Genomic DNA, 14354 nt, shown 5'->3' with positions numbered 1-14354 from the left:
TTAAGCCGCTGCCTTCGGCTCAGGTCATGATCTCAGAGTCCTGGGATCGAGTCCCGCATCGGGCTCTCTGCTCAGCAGAGAGCCTGCTTTCCTCTCTCTCTCTGCCTGCCTCTCCATCTACTTGTGATTTCTCTCTGTCAAATAAATAAATAAAATCTTTAAAAAAAAAATTAGAGAATTTTTAAAAATAGGAACTTCATAATCACAAGGAAACTGTTAGAGGTCAAATTACCCTGTATACCTAAATATTGGAAGGGGTTATCAGGACTCTGGACAATGGAAGAAAGTAGGGCTTACATGTATCTTACTGTTATTTTCCTTTTCTCTTTTTTTTTTTTTAAGATTTTATTTATTTATTTGACAGAGAGAAATCACAAGTAGGCAGAGAGGCAGGCAGAGAGAGAGAGAGAGAGAGGAGGAAGCAGGCTCCCTGCTGAGCAGAGAGCCCGATGCGGGACTCGATCCCAGGACCCTGAGATCATGACCTGAGCCGAAGGCAGCGGCTTAACCACTGAGCCACCCAGGCGCCCCTCCTTTTCTCTTTAAATCAGCAGAAAAGAAGGTATTTCATAAAGCCATCATTTTCTTCTTTATGATGCTGATTTTGTAAGGAGGGCAGTTTAAAATAGATATATTACAATGAAATCTTTTTCTTATGATTTGTTCAATTTCTTTCAAATAACTCTCAGTGACAGACCAGTCATTGACCTCAAAGATCCTTCTCAAAATTCTGAAGCCATTCTCTACTAACCAACTGTGTGACCTTTGGGAAAGTTGCTTACTAATAGGCCTCATTGTCTTCATATCTAATTAAATTAAATGGCTTCTAAGGTACCTTCTTCCTATAGCTAGAAAATCTTATAAAATTTTATTCTGAGAGTTGGAAGAAAGTGGTGGTTTTGTTTTTTGAGTTTACAAAACTGGTTGACTGTTACAGTAAAATACTTTCTTCATGTATCTAATTTTGCAACTGTGAATTGCAGGGAATATTCCTTGGGCTTCAGTTCATTGGAAGTATCAATTTATGGGCTGGTTTTATTCTAGGACTTTTGTTGTTAATTCTGCCTTTGCTTTTAATGTAAATATGTCTTATGGCCTTATTGACTTTTTATTACAAAGGAACAAGATAATCCAGATAGAGATTTCCATTTGAGAGTTAAATGTCTATAGCAAGAAGGTATCATGAACTAATGAGTATAGGAAGGATTATTGAGTAAACGGGATTATGATAATTGCTTGGCTATTTAGAAAAAAAGTTACTTAGACCTTTGCCTTAGATCACATACCAAAATAAATTCTAGATGTATTAAAAACTAACTGCAGGGACACTTGGGTGGCTCAATGGGTTAAGCCTCTGCTTTCAGCACAGGTCATGGCCCAGGTCATGATCTCAGGGTCCTGGGATGGAGCCCTTCATCAGGTTCTCTGCTCAGCAGGGAGCCTGCTTTCCCCTATCTCTCTGCCTGCCTCTCTGCCTACTTGTGATCCCTCTCTCTGTGTCAAATAAATAAATAAAATCTTTAAAAAAAAAAAAAAAACTAACTGCGGCAACAGATGAATCACTGAACACTACATTAGAAACTAATGATGCACTGTATGTTGGCTAATTGAATTTAAATTTTAAGAAAACCAACTAAAAGTAAAAGAAAAAAAGGAATATTAAATCTCAAGCTTATATGAAAGCAAAATAATGAAAATTACTAATGAAAAGTTGATCAGTTTGTCCCCTGAAAAATTAAACTTTTGAAAACAGTTTGGCAGTTTCTCATAAAGTTAAACTTATACTTACTGTAACCAAGCATTTGCACTCTTGAGAATTTATCTTAGAAAATTAAAAACTTGTGTTCACATAACAGTATGTACATAAATATTCATAGCAGCTGTATTTGTGATTAGAAATAATCCAAATGTCCTACATTGAGTGAATGGAGAAACAGACTGTGGTGCAGCTATACAATGGAGGACTACTTGGCATAAAAAAGAATGAACTCTTGACATGCAACAACATGGATCTCAGGAGCATTAAGCCAAATGGAAAAAAAAAAAACTTCAAAGAATTACATCTTCTTTAATTCCATGTAGGTAATACTTGTGAAGTAGCAAAATTATAATGATGGAGGATAGATCAGCAGCTGGCACGAGTTAGGGCTTCGGGGAGGGTGTGAGTAATTGAGAGGTAACTGAAGGGGAGTTACTTTATATTGATGAATATTATTGCACTATTTTGCAGCAGTTCTTAACCTAGTTACAGTGATGGTTATTTGAATGTAATCTGCACATATGATAAAATTTCACAGACCCACGTATACAAAACTGGTGAAATCTAAATAAGGTCTGTAGCTGAGTTGATAGTGTTGTACTGATGTCAGTTTTCTGGTTTGGTCATGTACTATCATCATTTACCCTGCTATCATTGTGGGAAATTGGGTGGGATATATGTGAGAACTTGATTGTTTTTGCAAATTCCTTTAAGTCAGAAACAACTTCAGTATTGAAAGTTTTTTTTTTTAATTGACTTAAATAAACTGGGCTACATCTAGGCAATGGAATGTTATTCAGCACTAAAAAGAAATGAGCTATCAACCATGAAAAGACATGGAGGAGGCTTAGATGCGTCTTAGTAAGTGAAAGAACCAGTCATGTAGTATGTACAGGCTACATATGATGTGACATACTGTAAGATTCCAACTATATGATATCCCAGAAAATACAAGACTGTGGAGACAGTAAAAAGATCAGTGGTTGCTAGGGGCAGGGGAAAAGGAAGGATGAATGGGTGGAACAGAGGATTTTTAGGGCATCGAAATTACTCTGTGTGATACTTTAATGGTGGATTCATATTTATGCATTTGTCCTAACCAAGAGTGTACAGCACCAAGAGCAAACCCTAATATAAACTATGGACCTTGGGTGATAGTGTTGTGGTATATGTCAGTGTAGGTTCATCAGTTGTATCAAATACACCACTCTGGTATAGGATGTTCATAATAGAGGAGGCTATGCACGAGTAGGGGTGTGGAATATATAGAAATTTACTGTACCTTCTGCTCAGTGTTGCAGTGAACCTAAAACTGCTCTTTAAAAAACTGCTCTTTTAGTCTATTTAAAAAGAAAATTAACTTGGGTCAGAAATAAACATTGAAAAGCAAAGTGAGGATATTGTAGCAATTAGTAGAGATAAAATTTTCATGTCTTATTTATAAAGAAGTCATACAAATCCGTAAGGCAGGCCCTGAATCCCCGACAGACTGGAAAGAGAACTTAAGCGAACAAGCAAGTTCCCTGAGAGAGTATTTTGTAAATATACTTTTGCGTTTATTCCAACTTTTTTGGAAACCTCAAGTTCAGTAATGTAATACCAGTGTTTTTGGAAACATATACTAGAGGAGAGGTTTTGTTTTTTTTGTTTTTTGGGTTTTTTTGCTATTATAGCTGTGTAAAGTAATCGCAACTAAGAGAAAAATAATTTGAAAGATACAAAACAGAGCACTGTGAATTTGCATTGTTTTGAAATAGCTTTGAGAGAATTTTGGAAGACCTTAATATATGTAACCTGTCCCCTCCAAAAAAAAACAAAAAAACCAACCTTGTTCTTTTTTTTTTTTTTCAGGTGTAAATTAATTATTTGAAAGCAGTTGAGCAATGGAGCCAGACATCATTCGAATGTACTCTTCATCCCCACCACCACTAGACAATGGAGCCGAGGATGATGATGATGATGAATTTGGGGAATTTGGTGGGTTTTCAGAAGTTAGCCCTTCTGGTGTAGGGTTTGTTGATTTTGATGCACCAGATTATACTCGTCCCAAGGAAGAGTTTGTACCTTCAAACCATTTTATGCCAATTCATGATTTCTCAGAAAATGTAGATAGCCTTACTAGCTTTAAGTCCATTAAAAATGGTAACGATAAAGACATCACAGCTGAACTTTCTTCTCCTGTAAAAGGACAGTCTGATGTTTTACTTTCTACCACCAGCAAAGAAATAATTTCATCTAAAACGTTAGATACTTCCATTGATGGCGTAGAAAGTCTGGGAGATTTAAATACTATAGTGAAGCAGAGACAGAATGTTGGAACACCTGAAGGTTTCTCTCCAGGAGATTTTAGAACTGATGTGAATGTTGTTCATCAAAACAAGCAGTTAGAGAGCTGCAATGGTGAAAAGCCTCCTTGTCTGGAGATTCTGACAAATGGGTTTGCAGTACTGGAAACTGTAAATCCTCAGGGAACAGAAGATCTGGACACTGTAGCCAATTCAAAAGGAAGAAAGCCTCTTAGCACTCATAGTACTGAGTATAACTTAGACTGTGCACCTAGTCCTGCTGAGGAATTTGCAGATTTTGCCACATTTTCCAAAAAGGAAAGGATACAACTAGAAGAAATAGGATATGAAGTTTTAAATGATAGAGAAGCATTAACCATTCAGGAAAACAATAAAATTAACAGAGTCAGTGAACTGAATTCTGTAAAAGTAGTGTCTTTGGGTAGAAGTTTTGATGATAAAGGAGACATGGATGCAGAGGATCAGGTTTGTGTTTCAGAAATAAGCATAATGAGTACCAGAGTTTTCAGTACTGAAAAACAAGGCCTTCCAGCATTGCAACAGGACAGATTTTTAAAATCAAGTGTTCAGTCAAAGCCTTGGAATTTGGCAGACTCAGCTGATAATTCAGAATCCAGTATGAGAGAAGAGTATAAAACTGAGGAAAAACTTGATTTGTTTACTCCTGAGTGTGCTGACCTATGTATGGATTCTATTAAAGCTTCTGATGCTAATAATGAAGTTGGTTCTTCCAAAGAAGAAAATAGAAAGTTTACTTATTCCCAAAGCCCCAGCATTGATCCTACAGAAGAAAATGTTCTGGATGATTCTATAAGTGTAAAAAATGGTGATAGTAGTATTGACTTTGTGACTTGCAACGATACTAATGAGGATGAGTTTGGCGACTTCGGCACAGCCAGTGGCACAACTCCACCTTTTGTTACTGGTACTCAAGATTCAATGAGCGATATCACTTTTGAAGAGTCCTCAGAGCATTTTCCACATTTTAGTGAACCAGGTGATGACTTCGGAGAATTTGGGGATACGAATGCTGTTTCTTGCCAAGATGAAATTATATTTACAGAGTCTGACCTAAAACAGACTTCTGATAATTCATCAGAGGAATGTAATTTGGGAGGAAAGTCTACTGAGACAGGCACTGATCCTGTTTCAAAACTGGAAATTGGGCAAGAAGGTGAATTTGGAGATTTCGATTCTGTGCCAAATATACAAGATGACTGCAGTGCTTTTCAAGACTCTGATGATTTTGCGGACTTCAGTTCGGCTGGGCCTAGCCAAGTTGTAGATTGGAATGCTTTTGAGGGTGGACAGAAAGATAGTTGCTCTTGGGCTGCTTTTGGAGACCAGCAGGCTACTGAATCTCACCATCGAAAGGAAACCTGGCAGTCACATAGGACAGATGAAAAGATTGCTACTCCAGGAACCCCCAAAATGCACAGTGTCCCTTCAGCAACTTCCAAAGGAGCAGTTGCTGGTGGCCATTTGCAGGAAACAGCCACTTCAGTTCAGGTATTTACTGATTTTCTCTATTTTGTATGATAAATTAATTGCTGTGTAGGCTTTTCAGAAAGTATTTCTAGATTGGGTACCTGCTGAAGGAGTCTCTCATGATACATAATGCTTGCTGGATTTGTATGTCAGTTAAATTTTTCACAACCCTTTTATAAACTTTAAATAGACAGTCCTATAGTAAGTAGTGTTTGGAAAGCTTTTCTTTATCTCAGTGAGTTTAATATTTACAGAAAAAAAGCTTGGCTTTTTGATTAATATTTACAGAAAAAAAGCTTGGCTTTTTGATTAACATAAATAGCACCTAAATAAAAATTCATTGTTTAGCTAATTAACTATCCAGTGAATCCTTTCACTTTTACCTTTATGGTGATTATTCAGAAGAAGGTTAAACTGAAATACAGAAGGTTTTTTTTTTGGTTTTTTTTTGTTTTTTTTAAGATTTTATTTATTTATTTGACAGAGAGGGATCACAAATAGGCAGAGAGACAGACAGAGAGAGAGATGAGGAGAATCAGGCTCCCCGCTGAGCAGAGAGCCCAATGCAGGACTCGATCCCAGGCCCCCGGGATCATGACCCGAGCCGAAGGCAGAAGCTTAACCCACTGAGCCACCCAGGCGCCCCCAGAAGTTTTTTTTTAAGTTTCAGAAATAATGTCTCTTAATTTTGCCCACCAAAAGACCTAGGAGGGTGGAGTACAGTTTGTTTTAAGATTGATTGATTGGTTGATTGATTTGAGAGAGAACCAGAGCACGTGCATGAGCTGGGGTAGGGGCAGAGGAAGAGGGAGAGAGAAAGAACCCTCAAACACACTCCCCACAGAGCCCAATGGAGGAGGGGCTTGATCCCAGGTCTCTGAGATCATGACCTGGCCTGAAATCAAGAGCCAGCCACTTAACCAGTTGAGCTATCCAGGTGCCCCTGAAGTAGTTTTGAGTTCAGGAGAGAGCAAACAGAATTTGAAACCTCAGCCTCTGCTAAAGGTTGTAGGGAATTGAAGGCTAGAAAGAATTTGAACAAAGCGGATTTGGACTTCGGAATTTGACAGCGACTAAAGACCTGGGATGAGGGATGAGAAGAATTAAGGGTAGACCTAGAACAAGGAACAGTCATGGGTTGATTTACTGTGGCTGTATTTATTTACTTATAATATCCTGCAAATGTCCATTTATGTTTACACTTTCTGGGGAGTAGGTGTGTCAGGGAGAATATTTTTAGCCCCCCAGCACCTGTACTTTATCCTTCTCTGTTCCAGACTCTTTCAGAGAAGAGCACTATGATTTATTTGGACTTAAAGTTATCTCCTAAAGACACAGTTTGATATCCAGGCTGTTCCCCAATCCTGAGTTATACCCTGTGCTAAGCCTAACTTTTCCTCAACCCCAGAGGTGTCAAAAAGAGCACTCCTAGAAAATCACTGCTTTGTAGTGGCAATTGATAAAAATAACACTCATCTCAACGAGCTTCTTTTAAAGACACAAAGCACAAGATCAGAATCTGCCAATTCTTCCAGTTATCTTACGCTAAGCAAACCATTTTCAGTTAGAAGTATTTCCAAAGTCTGAGTGTTAATTGAAATGGTTATACATCATTGCTTTGATACATGAAGATATTATTATGGTATTACCAGGTGGTGGAAATAGCTAATCACTTTTCATTTGACTTTGAGAGTCTGAAGAGCTTAATTCCCTAATTCAGTTATTATATGATTTGGCTCGTGTGTATTATTCCTGTTGATGAATTTATTATTGAAGTAGAAGGTTTCCATTTTAAACAATGAGTAAACTAATTATACAAAGCCAAGACTGTTGACTTTGACCTAATCCTTTCCTATTTAGTTTCATCTTACTATAAGGTGACACTGGTATTAAATGATCTTTATAGCTCTAGAACTTACAACATCATGAGATAATGAATTTTTTAAACTATGACCACTTCAAAAGGAATTTTTTGCATTACACTAGTTGATTAAAGTTGTTTATAACTTGATAACTAGATATAAGAGGTAATAAAGTATATAAGCTTTATATAATTTACAAATCTGAGTTTGAGTCTTGACTCAGCCTCTTACAAGCTTTCTGATTTTGGACAAGTTACTTCTGAGATCAGTTGCTTGTTAAAAAAAAGAGAGACAGATAATCCACTTCAGAGGATTTTTGTGAAGATAAAATGACAGTAAATTCTGAAGTGAATGAAAAAAATCCACTGAAAAATAAAAATTTTGTAGTATGATTGTGTTTTGTAAAGATAGAGCAAAAGCTGTGTAGATGTGGCAAGATACCTTTAAGACTTCCTGAGATTTGTTTGGCTCACTCATCAGACTTTTGTTTTTGCTGATAGGTTTGGAAAATGAATAGAATTTAGAGATGGATTTTGGAAAGGAGAAATTGGTGGAAGGGACTGGAAGAGAAGTTTAGAAGGAAATTGAGGTAGGGAATTGGGTAAGCCCTGCTGAGTAAATGACTGAATTGGAAGTGATTTTCATTCTTATCCTGCTTTTGTGAAGGCAGCTTGTGGCCTGCAGTTTCTTCCTCTCCCAGAATATGCTGGAAAAGTACATTAATGTGAGTAAGTCCCTTAGGAGAGGATTAGATTCACTGGTATTTTTCCTAAAATGTTTCTCCTACTTGCTACAGTGTTGGGGACAGAACAGGAATCCTCACTTATTAATGACAGTGAATGTCGGGTTCCTTTTTTTTCCTTTTTTTTTTTTTTTTTTAAGATTTATTTATTTTAGAGAGCATGCACAAGCATGGGGAGGAGCAGAGGGAAAGGGGCAGAGAGAGAGGGAGAGAGAAAAGCAGACTCCCCACTGAATGTAAGAGCCTCACGTGGCGCTTGATCTCAGGACTCTAAGATCGTGACCTGGGCTGAAATCAAGAGTTGGACACTTAACTGACTGAGCTACCCAGGAGCCTCAAATGACAGTAAACATTAGGATTTTCATGGTAAAATTTAGAATGACTTATTCCTCTTGAATCTTAGCTGGATGCAGTAATTCTGTCCTGGACAGAATAGAATGCCTTCAAGTCATTTTGTCCAAATTCTGCCTTGACAGAATGTTGTGAGTCTTTTAGAATTCATAGCTCAGTTAATTCAGTTAAACAAACATGGGGAACAAGTCATGGTTTTAAGAAATGAGACAAATGGTGCAGTTGTCCTTTCAAATTTTTACTTTTCACTGTGACATCTTCTGGGTCCCTATTTTTTAGTAATTTCCTTTTTTCAGGCTACCCATAGATATCTTAATATTTTAATAAAATATATCTTCCTTGGGTCAAGAGACTGTCAGTTATTGCAGCTTTATTGTAATAATTTATTACTTAGGGAAAAGTCAACCAAGAAGACATCTTTGAAACTTATAAAATGGGGGGGCGCCTGGGTGGCTCAGTGGGTTAAGCCGCTGCCTTCGGCTCAGGTCATGATCTCTCAGGGTCCTGGGATCGAGTCCCGCATCGGGCTCTCTGCTCAGCAGGAAGCCTGCTTCCTCCTCCTCTCTCTCTCTGCCTGTCTCTCTGCCTACTTGTGATCTCTCTCTGTCAAATAAATAAATAAAATCTTTAAAAAAAAAAATAAAAGCCATACATGACCATTTATTGAGAAATATTCTTCCCTCTCACTGAATATTTTTTCCTGAGAACCCAGAGCTCAATATATTTCATTTTCTTGTTAACATTCTTATAAATTGTAGAAAACAAGTAGTGGTATCTCTGTTGTACAAATTGGAAAAGAGGTTTAAACTGTTCTTTGGTTTTTGGGCTAAGATTCAAAGCAAAATGATGATAACCAAAAAAAAATTCTCCTTACTTTCAAAGCAGTCCTTTTTTCCAGATTTCTTTCTTTCTTTCTTCCTTTCTCCCTTACTTTCTGCCTCCCTTTCTTTCTTTCTTTAACCTATTAATATTCCAGAAAGGAAATTTGATTGAAATAACCAAGATTACTTTTCTTAGATTTATTGTAAGTACTGCATTTAACTCTGAACTTTTATAAGATTTTTAAAATATTGCTGTGGATGTTACTTGAAAGTTTAGGTAATTGGTAAATAATCTCTTTATATTAATGGAAGCTATGAGCAATTTTTCCTTATTAGCCATCTACTTGATAATGTTCCTGGGAAAGTGTTACTAGATGAAGATTTGTTTAGAGAGCCTTAAAAATTAAGAGTATCACAAAAAGAAAAAGGAAGAAAATTATGAATAATTTGGCCTATTTTACTTTGAAAGTAAATTTTGCGTTTTTTACCAGAAAATCAGCATTCTCAAACTGACTCTAACCCACACCACAAAAATGTGGGGTTAGTTTGTTTATTTAATCATCTGCATAAGATTTGTGCATGTTTTCCTTTCTGTGGATGAACACCTGAACTTACTACTGAAAACATAAGCAACCAAATAAATTAAGTGATCAAAAGATACAGACTTCCAGTTATAAAATAAATAAGTCCTGGAGATGTGTAGCATGGTGACTTTAGTTAATAATACTGTTGTATATTTGAAAATCTCTAAGAAAATAGATCTTAAAAACTCTCATCACAAGAAATAAAAAATTTGTAACTATGTGTGGTGATAGACTGACTTACTGTGATCATTTTGCAATATATACATATAAATCATTATGCTGTACTCCTGAAACTAATGTAATGTATGTCAATTATATCTCAGTTCCGTTGTTGTTTTTTTTTTTTTTTTTAAGAAATTGAGATTTTGGCCTTATAGCTCTTTGCTTACTTGAAGTATCTGGATAGCAATTTCTTTTGTTATTTTTCCCTCAGAAGATTCTGCAAAAATAGGTAGAAATATCTTATTAGATTTATCCACAAACTGTGCAGAAGGGCCAAACCATCTTTTTAGAGCATGGTGAATATTACAGTTAGTCACTTTTCTTATGTTATAGCTTGAAATTGGGAATCGGTAAAGTGTATGAATGTAGATTGTACTTGATATCTTACTTAATATTTAATGGTGGCAAGGCATAAAGTAACCTCTTAAATGGAAGATAAAATTACCCAGTGGATTTTATATTTCTTCTAAATTTCCACTTAAGAGTAAGATCTATTGCTATCAATGTTAAAACTATTAATGTTAATCAACTTTTGTTCAGAAGAAAGAAAGAAAACTAGAAATATGTTGAAAGAACCTTAGGAACTACCTTAAAAATACAAGATACTTTAAAGAAGACACACATTTGAGTGGCATAAGAACCAGAGTCTAGGATCATAGGTGCTGGTCTTATACACCCCTTTGGAAAACTGAATGAGATTTTCTTTTTTTTTGTTGTTTGTTGATTTTATTTATTGGGGCACCTGGGTGGCTCAGTGGGTTAAAGCCTCTGCCTTTTGCTCAGGTTGTGGGATTGAGCCCCCCATCGGGCTCTCTGCTCAGCAGGGAGCCTGCTTCCTTCCTCTCTCTCTGCCTGCCTCTCTGCCTACTCGTGATCTCTGTCTGTCAAATAAATTAAGTCTTTAAAAAAAAAAAAAATTAACCATCAGAAGAGGGAGCACGTTTGTCCCTGTATAGCTTTCATTTGTACTCATTCTGAGTTCTGTCATATCTCCATGTTTAGGGTAGGAGGTATATAAGCAGCCATTTCATTTCACCCACTGATGCAAACAAGTCGTATTATTGAATGAAGAGTTTCCCAGTTGGTAGGCCCCAGTCACAAACAGGTTACAAGTCTCCCCCAAATCCTGAATGCTGACTTTCTGGTAACAAACCAAAAATTTACTCCCTGAGCTTTCATTTCATCTCTAATATTGGAAACAATGATACTTAGCTTTTGGGATTTTTTTTTAAAAGATACATAAAGTAATATATGTAAGTATCAAGCATAGTACCTAGTATGTAAGGGATTCAGTTATTATTTATACTTGTTAAATTATATAAATATATCCAACCTATGTACAAAAATGGTTTAGATGGCTTATAAAAAGATATACTTTCATAAGTAGAACAAATATGCCCCCTGCAGTCTTAAATAAAAGTGAAGTGTATTTTGTTTTGTATTTTAAATCTAGTGCACACTGATCTCGCTAACATTTCTGTATCGGCTGGTACAGAAACCTAAGTACTGGACATTCAAAATGAGACACATTCCCTGCCCTCAAAGCTCCTATAATTTTTAGAGATTGAGCTTAAAACTGCTTTGATGGGGGCTCCTGGATGGCTCAGTGGGTTAAAGCCTCTGCCTTCGGCTCAGGTCATGATCCCAGGGTCCTGGGATTGAGCCCCACATCGGGCTCTCGGCTCAGCAGGGACCCTGCTTCCTCCTCTCTCTCTGCCTGCTTCTCTGCCTATTTGTGATCTCTGTCAAATAAATAAGTAAAATCTTTAATACAAATCTTTAAAAAAAAAACTGCTTTGATGACAGCTTTAATACAGCATGTAAGAACACAGACTCTGAAACTATACTCCCTAAATTAGGATTCAGAGTATAATACTCATCTGACTGTGGGCGAGTTAACCTCTTAGTGCTCCATTTTTCTCCTCTAGAAAATGGGGATAATAATATGACTGTCACCTTCCACCTGTGGTTCCTCTGTGTTCTTCGAGTTAATATTTGTAAAGCATTTAGAATAATGCCTGGCATGTGGTGAGCACTGTGTAAGCATTAAATAAAAAACATAATGAGCTATATCAGGCTGTTGCAGTTTCTAACTATGTTTCAGAGAACATCTTTTGATATTTTACTGAATTTAGGTGCTCACTTTCTTGAACTGTTTAGGGTTATACTGATATTGTTTGATTTATACATACTGCATTGTCTGCCTAGGGAAACTCATTTACACAGTCTGACTTTACCTCTAATTCCAAATAATAAAATACAGTCCTTTAGAATTTTATATCTAATACAAGTCCACATGTATTGTAACATATTAATAAATATTACTATTTAATTTACATCTTTTTCTGAGTTAATCAGCTATAAGGAGTTTAAAAGTATGTAGTGTCTCCATTTAATCAAAACCAGGAGTTGATTGCCTCTTATGGCTAGATATACTCTATACAGAAATAAGAATTCTTATAAGCAGGGTAATATTAAGTTCCTTTTCACTTATACACAGTAGAGTAAGTCCAAGTTTAAATAATACTTTACTTTGTTGACCCTAGTGTTGATATAATATTTTATTACTCATTTGGTTTAAGGCTATTGTAGATATTAAACTGGGCACTGCTTAAGATTCTCCATCTCTCTCTGCTCTGCACCCCCCTCTTTTCTCTCTCTCAAAAAAAAAATAATAATTTTTTAAAGGTTTTATTTCTTTATTTGACAGAGAGAGAGAGAGAGATCACTGGTAGGCAAAGAGGCAGGCAGAGAGAGGGGAGGAAGCAGGTTCCCTGCCAAGCAGAGTGCCTGATGTGGGGCTCGATCCCAGTACCCTGGGATCATGACCTGAGCTAAAGGCAGAGGCTTAACCCACTGAGCCACCCAGGCGTCCCCCCACCCAAAATTTTTTTTTCATAAAAAATAAAATCCACAAGGAGTAACAGTAAGAGGTTTTATTTATATAAGTGGCTCTTAATGATAGACATTTTTAAATTGGTACTTATTTTCCAATTCAGTAAGAGGATCTTAAGGAGGGTGCAGAAATTTGGATTATTTAATTTCTTATGGTAGAAATTGATCGAAACAGGTATTTTCATAATGATTTAGAATGCTAAATAGTGGTAGAGAAACATCCCTAGTGAGATTTGAACCTAGTTTTGACATTTATTTTATTCCTTGGTAGGGTACTGTGTTTTGTGTACCATCTGTATAACAACAATAGTAGTGATAAAAGTTACTTCTTAGGCACACACTGGTGCCAGACATTTAATCCTGTAATTAATCACCTACCCTGTGAGAGTGCCCCTGCTATTTCCAGTTGATAAGTCCAGAAGCTGAGTCCCCTCTCTAGGTCCACAGCCCTCGATTGAAGTATTATAGTTAATCAGCCATTTAACTTCCTGGAATTAACTAGTAGCAAATGAAATTTGGCATGTATTATCATGAACAACATATTAGTAAGAAATTCTTTTTAGAGGATTCCTTTTTACCATCAGACTAGTCTTGTGCATAGCTGGGAATTGTATTTTTAAAGGAAAATGTCAGGAAATTTAATTTTCATCACAATCTTTGTTAATTTTGTTAGCTGCTTTCTTTTTGAATTGTTAAGAGTTCCTCCTTGTGGTGTGGGTGGTGCTGTTAGTGGTGTAGTTAGTGGATTCTGATATTTGAATCTTTGTTATTTATTGCTCTACCTCAGGGGTCAGCAAACTGTGGCCTATGAGACAAATCTATCCTGCTCCCTGTTTTAGTAAATAAAGTTTCATTGGAACACACCTCACTTATTTGTTTATAGATGGCACAAAGCTGAAAATACTTACTATCTGGCCCTATATTAAAAAGAATAGCTAAGGGGCACCTGGGTGGCTCAGTGGGTTGGGCCGCTGCCTTCGGCTCTGGTCATGATCTCAGGGTCCTGGGATCGAGTCCCACGTCGGGCTCTCTGCTCAGCAGGGAGCCTGCTTCCCTTCCTCTCTTGCCTGCCTCTCTGTCTACTTGTGATTTCTCTCTGTCAAATAAATAAATAAAATCTTTAAAAAAAAAAAAAAAAGAATAGCTAAAAGAAAAGAAAGAATTGCTGATCCCTGCTCTACTTCATTCAACAAAATATTTGAAGCAATTGGGTGTAATATCTAACCGCAAAGATAAATGGAACTTTCTTTTAAGTTTTTCATGTAATTTACATTCTGTATGAGAAAAGGTGAGGTGATGTGATGATGTTTGTTCATGTACATTC

At 36.6% G+C, this 14354-nt stretch overlaps 1 protein-coding gene across 3 annotated transcripts in view; it reads left to right on the top strand.

Moving 5' to 3' along the window:
- Positions 1 to 14354, top strand: part of AFTPH (aftiphilin) — a 65955-nt gene that overhangs the window by 23987 nt on the left and 27614 nt on the right. For all 3 annotated transcript variants that reach the window (XM_059405969.1, XM_059405970.1, XM_059405968.1), the window contains exon 2: positions 3611 to 5574. In XM_059405969.1, the coding sequence (XP_059261952.1) occupies positions 3643 to 5574 (1932 nt within the window). In that variant the 5' untranslated portion in view covers positions 3611 to 3642. The remainder of the gene's footprint in view (positions 1 to 3610; positions 5575 to 14354) is intronic.

Source organism: Mustela nigripes, chromosome 7, assembly GCF_022355385.1.
Source record: "Mustela nigripes isolate SB6536 chromosome 7, MUSNIG.SB6536, whole genome shotgun sequence".
NCBI lineage: Eukaryota > Metazoa > Chordata > Mammalia > Carnivora > Mustelidae > Mustela > Mustela nigripes.
Note: the sequence above shows the minus strand (reverse complement) of the source record. Positions and strands in the feature narration are given on the sequence as shown.